Below are 7,361 nucleotides of genomic sequence, written 5' to 3'. Positions count from 1 at the left end.
TACATTTTAAATGAATTAGAAATAGTTTTATACACAAACACCGACTTATTATATAGAACAATATAAATAGATTTACATTTTATACTGTTTTGAAATTTTCTCTTCCTGTATTATCTCAAAATATTACTGTTCAAAATAATATTAATCAAATTACAGTACAGAACATCCACAAAAATGTCCCAGGTATTGCTATCCTCATCGTGCGATGGAGATGATGTATGCTAAAAGATAATACAAATTCTAATTGACACACCAGACAAGCATATGTTCTCTACATATTGTAGCATCTTGGGATAAAGTCAAGTTTGATATCGATTATTAAACAATGAAGAACCATGCAAAAACAAACATTTTCTTCATTGCTAATTTCAATGGTCTTCGTTTTTGGAATTAAAAATAATCCTCGTGGTGCTTGAACGATTGTGCAGAGAAAGTGACCACGATGCAGACACAAGGCACAAACCTCTCTTGAGGCATTCCATAACTAGAAGATCTGTAGTTCAGTTCAGCACATGTAAAATGAAATGAGAACCATGTTGAAAGTTGGATGCTTCACTTTGTTTGCTTTTTTAGTGGCATTTAATGTCGATTGCCGTTCTCTTCGCCCTAGTTTTTCTGATGGGGTTGATGCTGTTCAACCCCACGAGTCTTATCTGCAACTCGTGGACCAAAAGGTTCAATCTTCTTCTGATGAGCATTACTGTAAGCAAATGTACGGGTTCTTGCCTTGTTCCAGTAACATTCTTGGCCATCTTTTCCTCATTTTAGTTTATGAGTACTTGTTGTTCCATGGAGAGTCGTATTTGGCTGCTGGAGGTGAGCAAATCTTCAAGATTCTTGGCCCTGGTGTTTTTGGTGCTAGTGCCTTTGATATTCTTGGGGCAGTTCCAGAGTCCTTAATTCTTGTTGGTATGCTTCTACTCTGATTTTTATTCTCACAATTTCAATTCTTTTGTTCTTCTTTTGAAGCCTTATAGACCCATCAGAAGACTTCACTCATATTTAATGAAATTGCTAAGATGTTTAGTTATCTCTGTTCCATTAGTATCTTCGTAGATAGCACTAGAAAGTTAATATTATGCTAAGTATTTTTGTGGTGTCGCTTGTTATTTTTCAGTTACAGGACTTTCCAGTGACAAGGAGATTGCACAAGAGTATGCTTCCACTGGTGTTGGTTTGTTGGCGGGATCATCCATCTTACTTCTAACAGTAGTGTGGGGAACATGTGTTATCATTGGCAAACAAAAGTTGATAAATGATTCTAACTTTGATGGCTCACATTCATCAAGGAGAGGAATAACAAAATCACTAACTGGTCTGTTTTTGATTCATTATCTGTATTTGAGCCCTTGCACTTCTTTTCAGTTGATACTTGCGTTTTGAAGTTTCATGTTTTTTCATTAGTAACTCCTTTGTATTTGATTGATATGATGTGTAATTTGAAGCTCATCCCCGTCATTTACTGTCTCCTTTTGATGAATATATAGGTTATGGTATCACTATGGATGTAGATACTAGACAGATGGCAATAATCATGGTTTTCTCAGTTATACCACTTGTCATAATGCAGATTCCCCATTTGTTCCACTTCTCTTCTGCAGCAAGCAATGTGACCTTGATGGTTGCTCTTATAGTAGCTGTTACATTTCTTATCTCATACTTCATTTACCAGGTTTTGCATTCATCCAACACTTCCTATTGAGTAACCCAGTTGATCCTTAAAATAACATTGTACTGTATTACCAATTTACACACAATTTGGAATTGGAAGAAAGGGTGAACAAACCACCATCAATTACTCAGTAATTTAGGTTTCTCTGGTTTAGTTTTTTTCCAATGCCAAATTGCATTCTTATTTTCACCAATGAATTTTCAGGTCTTTAAACCTCAGATTGAGAAAACTAGACTGGAGTATATTAAGCATGATGACTTAATATTAAGAATTTTTCAACGTGTTGAGAAACAAACTCTGCAAAAGATTCTGGCTGATGATGGAACTCCCAATGTGTCTGCAATAAGTGGGTGAGTGAGACTTCATGAAACATTTGTCAACAGATTAAACAGTTACTTCCTTAGTTTTCTGAACAATCATTGTGTACATTACCGATGGTACTTGCCAAGCAGGTTGTATCATGAAATTAGCCAGCACGGGGGCAAGGACTTGTTAGCTTCTGAAGTTAAAGAACTGTTCTTTGGGAACAAATTGACTGACACAAATATCAAAGAAGAACAGATAGCAGACTTGTTAAAAGTTTTTGACAGAAATGGTGACCAAATTATAACCAAGGAAGAGTTTGTCACTGGTTTAACAGAATACATTAACCAAACAAAGCATGCCTTGGATAGACAATACCTTCCAAAACAATCTTTGAACAAAATGTATCAGGTATATATAGTCTAATGCTAGATATGACTTGATTGCCATAAATGACAGTTTTCTAGTAAAATCTATTGATATTTATTAAACAAGTGTTATTCATACAACAGAATTTTCTGCTTCCATCTCTCTCTTATTTCATCTTAGTTGTCAAATCATATTTATCTATTTCTTTCTCTCTTAGCTGAGAAATTTATTGTGCAAATAACATCTTGGAAATCCTATATTGATTAGAGATAAGACAATTTCGTAATATATAAGTAAGTGAAAACCTCATCTTACAAACTGGTTTTTATAGGATTGAGTTAGGTTTAAAGTCAATTTTTTAACATTAAATGTTAGACTTTAGTCAATAATAATTGCAATGGGATTTTCTTTTTTTCTTATCATCCCAAGTAATGTTCACCCTGCTAACTAAGCATATTCATTTTGTTGTTTTATGAACAGACTTTTATCAAGCCATGGATTGAACACGTGAGAAAGGAACGTGAATTGAAGGAACATCTTATATCTGAAGTCTTAAAGCATGCTCAGAATGATATGGTTGGCAGGCTGCAGAATGATGATGGTACACCTGACAAAACTGCAATCAGAAGGTCCACATGTTGATCTTATTTGCCATATTTACTAGAGTTGGTTGTGAAACTTAACAACTCGATCTTAAATGATTGATGCAGCTAAGAAAATTGTACTAATCATCTTTAAGTAGAATTACACCAATCATTTACGAAGAAATTTACTTCAGTATGGTAGGCAAACTGCAATTTAGTAGTAGAACTAAATTAATTATATGTTTACAGACTTCAGCTATGCGACAATATCAAATATCATAATCACAGATATTAAATGTTCAAATCGAAAGCTAATGAGATTTAGTTGTGTACTAATGCCACAACAAAATACTATATGTTATTTTAACTATTTTTGCTTGTTCTGTGGACACTGATGCAACAGGCTGTTTGAGGAAATTGATGTCAACAGGGATAACCACATTTCAAGATCTGAACTGGAAAGAGTAGTAAAGGACATCCACTTTAACAAGTTTGTAGATGCTGAGGAGGCAGTTGCAAAACTTGCTCAAGATCTTGATGTCAACCGAGATGATGAAATTAGTGAGACCGAGTTTATTGAAGGTTTTGCAAAATGGATGAACTCAAATTCCAGCCAAGCTGCTAAATCAAAATCTTCATCTCAGGGAAATCATCAAGTATTCCATTCTTCCGTTACTAAAAAATTTACCACTTTCAATTTTTCTTCTTTCTTTTAGGCCAAACACTTGATCAAGAACATACATTTACACTTGATCTCTTTAATGATTGTGTATTAGACCTGGGAAGATGTTGAAAAGGTAATGGAAGAGAATCCAACCAATGGCGCTTCTGCATGGTTGACGGCTATTGGATATGTGGTGTTGGGGGTTACTATGCTGGCTCTTCTTGCAGAACCTTTAATAGCTAGTGTTCAACAATTCTCTGAAGAAGCAGGAATTTCATCGTTTTTCATCTCATTCATTTTAGTCCCCCTGGCTACAAATTTTAGAGAAGCAACCTCAGCAATCAAAGAAGCTAGCCATAAGAAGAGCAGCAATACTTCTCAGACAATATACGAGGTTACTTTTCATCTTCTTGTGCTACTTTCACTTCTTTCCATGCTAATATATGGTGCATAAATACAATACATGTTGATAATCATGGAAAAAAGATAATGAAGATCATCACTGTCTTTTATCCCGAGAAATACCCTAAACACAATCAACACAATAATATGTGAAAACTCTAAAACCAGATAAAAACCACATGTCTAATGACAATCAGAAAATAATACTATGTGAAAAATTTTATAATATATAGACAACTCTCTTATATCCTTTAATACTAAGTACATTCACATTCTCTAAAGCAAAAATTTAATCTAATTTTACAACATTCTACTACAAAAATATAAAAAAAAATCAAATACAAACTTAAAATGTTTTTTACTTAGGTATTTAAATATCATGAACATTAAGTTCATTATATAGCTCCTGCCCCATTGCTTATCACCCGCTCCATTGCTTATCGTAGACATGAACAAATTTAAAAAAAAATATTTTGGAAGTGTCAAGATAAATGTGCAAAAGTTATGGAAGTGTCAAAGACATAAATATACTAAAATTTAAAAGAAATAATTTTATTTGTATATTAATTTTTATATATAGAAAAAAAAAATTGTGGGGCCAATGCCTCCTACTTCAAAGTTCCTCCACTGATATTAAGTGATGTAGGACTTTCCAAAATTTTCATCAATCTAACACATGGATACAAGCATGGCGGCACAGTTATTCTCAAAATATATAGGTTGTTGTAGATTATATATATATGTTATGTGAAGATTTTGGGTGAATGCATGCAGATTTATGGTGCAGTGTTCATGAACAACATTTTGGGCTTTGTGGTGATCTCTATTCTGATATACATTCGTGAGATCACTTGGCAATTCTCAGCTGATGTACTGGTTGTGGCAATAGTTTGTGCAGTAATGGGCCTCGCTGCTACTTTTCGCCCCACTTTTCCTCTTTGGACATCCTTCGCTGCATACTTCATGTACCTCATAGCATTGCTTTTGGTCTTTCTTCTCAAAGATGTTCTCAATTATGTTTAGTGATTCTTTCGGAGAAAACATGTGGATGCAAATGGATAATGTTGAACATTGTGTGGCATTCCTGATTGTTAGATATTTATCCAAAAGAGAGATAATATTAATTTAGAATATATAAATAGAGTCAATTTTTATCTTAGTACTATGAAAATGAATAAAACTTAAACTCAGTTGTTAGTATTTCTTAAATTGCTAAGAAGTTTCCTATAGTTCACTTTGTAACGTTTAAGATTTCAACATATATAGTAAGGAATGCTATTCATATTTTAAATTTCATAAAAATATTATAGTAACTTTTAATATGTTCTTTAATTATCTCTTATTAATCAATCATTTAGCTATGATAATTATATTAGTACATGTATTTGGATAAAGAATTTTAAGAGAGTAATTTAGTTTTTTTTAGAGAATTTGAAATTCTTTATAATAAGATGTGTGGTGTGGATAAGGAATTTAAAAAGAAATTGCAATTCTAAGAATTTATTAAATAATTAAATAGCTTAAAATTAGAAAAGGTTTTGGATATTATCGAGTTGATTAAGAGAGAGAAATTGTCGAGATGATTTTTTTACGTCTACTTATTATTTTTATTGATATTAATAAAAAAGTTATTATATGATTTAAGTTGTTAGAATATTGTTTTTTTAAATAATTGTTATTTCTTGTTTGATATTAGTTTGAGTTTTTTCAATCAATGTTAAGGAGACTATCTATTTAGGTGCGAATCAACCTTTTCTTTAATAGATGTTAGATGTTTGTTGTGATTATTTTTTTTATCGATATTTGAAATGATTTTTTATCTACAAAAATGGTTTTTTTTTTCAATAGTTTTTTATTTTTATATTAATGTTATGTAAAAAAAACATTAAGTCAACATTAATTAGAATTATATTTTTACCAATGTCAATTCGAAAATTTTTTTAGTCAACATTGATTACAAAAAAGTTAGCAAAACCCCTCAATCATCAAGACCATAAAAATATTCTTGTTCAATGGCAACCTAAGTAATTTTATTCAAGATCAATTCAAAATAATATTGGTTACATTAATCAAGAAAAAGTTTTGCAAAAGTTAAAAAATTCTTAATAAACATATTTTAGTATTTTTTTTATTAATGATATGTATTTCAATTAATATGGATTTGTCATTAAATCTATTAATAATTGAATGTTTTAATAATTCGTCACCTAGGTATCAAAGTTGTTGTCATTTGTTATGGATTTTGATCATTAAAATTCATCGGCAAATTCTGCTTATATATAACATCTATCACTATTTTTTTTTAAATTTATCAATAGATTTATTAGTAAAATGGGCATTAAATTTTTTGTCAAATCCAATGAAAATATCTATAAAACGTTTCTTAAATAACACTAAAAATACTATATTCATCAACGAAAATTTCTTACAGGATAAAAATTTGTTAATAATATGTAATTACCAAGGAGAATTATTGATGAATTTTGATATTTCATAACTCGTCAATAAGGTTGTAGTTGTTTACTAACATATGTGAGCCACTAGTAATTGAGTAGGTGAATTAAAATGAAATTTCAAGATTCAAGGAAGGTGTTTCCTCGATTTTAAAAGAAGTTTCATTTTTCATGGCCTCGTCTTCCCAAAAACCCTCAATTTTCCCAAAATGTGCCTCAAGTTCTTCATTTGTAAAGTCCCAATTTCTGATACCTTCATTCGTCATATCATATGGCCTTTAAAAACCCAACTCTGAGTGAGGTTTTCACATTGTTGGGAGTGATTAGAGATGTAGACATTGGTGTTTACAGGTTAGGTCTTTAGGACTTTCCAGTGACAGTCTCATTCAACCAATGGATTCTTAACGCCTTGTCACCCTTGTCAATCGTTGGTGTGTCATCACAAGGAATGAAGATCGTTGAGGTTGTCCTAATGCACAAGGAAACATGGTGGGATGAGTGGGATTTCACTGACGACGATGATTTGGCAACGAGAAAGATGATATTTGATATACTCGCAGTTTTATGGAATCTAAGGAAGGTACTACTAAATTGAAGGATATCATTGATCTGTATATTATTATTTTTTAATTGATTATGGTAGTTGTGAGTCTTGCATTCAATATTTACAATCTTTCATCCATTATACCTTCTTTTGGAGTAGTATATAATTAGGATTTCAAACCCCAATAGTTAGCTAATGTTACTATTTCTGAACTCAACTATTGATTTTGTGTTATCTAATATGCTTTTGATCATAGTTGCATCTTCATATCACTAATGCAAAAAATACTTTTATAAATACTTTTTATACTGGTTATGATCCATCCTATATAAAAAGTAGCGTAGTGACATAACTGTAAATATTGTAAAAC

General features: G+C 31.5%; 1 protein-coding gene across 1 annotated transcript; it reads left to right on the top strand.

The window, feature by feature from the left end:
- Positions 1 to 311: 311 nt before the first annotated feature.
- Positions 312 to 5,194, top strand: LOC108332440 (sodium/calcium exchanger NCL). The gene is made up of 9 exons (XM_017567705.2): positions 312 to 909; positions 1,118 to 1,315; positions 1,488 to 1,672; positions 1,877 to 2,022; positions 2,125 to 2,386; positions 2,825 to 2,973; positions 3,332 to 3,584; positions 3,705 to 3,986; positions 4,769 to 5,194. Exons 1-9 carry the CDS (start codon positions 525 to 527, stop codon positions 5,015 to 5,017), a joined length of 2,109 nt encoding a protein of 702 aa, XP_017423194.1. The 5' UTR covers positions 312 to 524; the 3' UTR covers positions 5,018 to 5,194.
- Positions 5,195 to 7,361: the final 2,167 nt, after the last annotated feature.

The sequence above is a fragment of the Vigna angularis genome, chromosome 11 (assembly GCF_016808095.1).
Source record: "Vigna angularis cultivar LongXiaoDou No.4 chromosome 11, ASM1680809v1, whole genome shotgun sequence".
In the NCBI taxonomy this organism is placed as follows: Eukaryota; Viridiplantae; Streptophyta; class Magnoliopsida; order Fabales; family Fabaceae; genus Vigna; species Vigna angularis.
This window is presented reverse-complemented; position numbering and strand designations above follow the sequence as displayed.

What these genes read in the sequence shown, in the direction of transcription:
- LOC108332440 (XM_017567705.2), top strand. Translation starts at nt 525, where the DNA reads ATGAGAACCATGTTGAAAGTTGGATGCTTCACTTTGTTTGCTTTTTTA. An exon ending in AATAACAAAATCACTAACTG is followed by an intron (nt 1,316 to 1,487) that starts GTCTGTTTTTGA and finishes ATGAATATATAG; the next exon opens with GTTATGGTATCACTATGGAT. An exon ending in AATGTGTCTGCAATAAGTGG is followed by an intron (nt 2,023 to 2,124) that starts GTGAGTGAGACT and finishes CTTGCCAAGCAG; the next exon opens with GTTGTATCATGAAATTAGCC.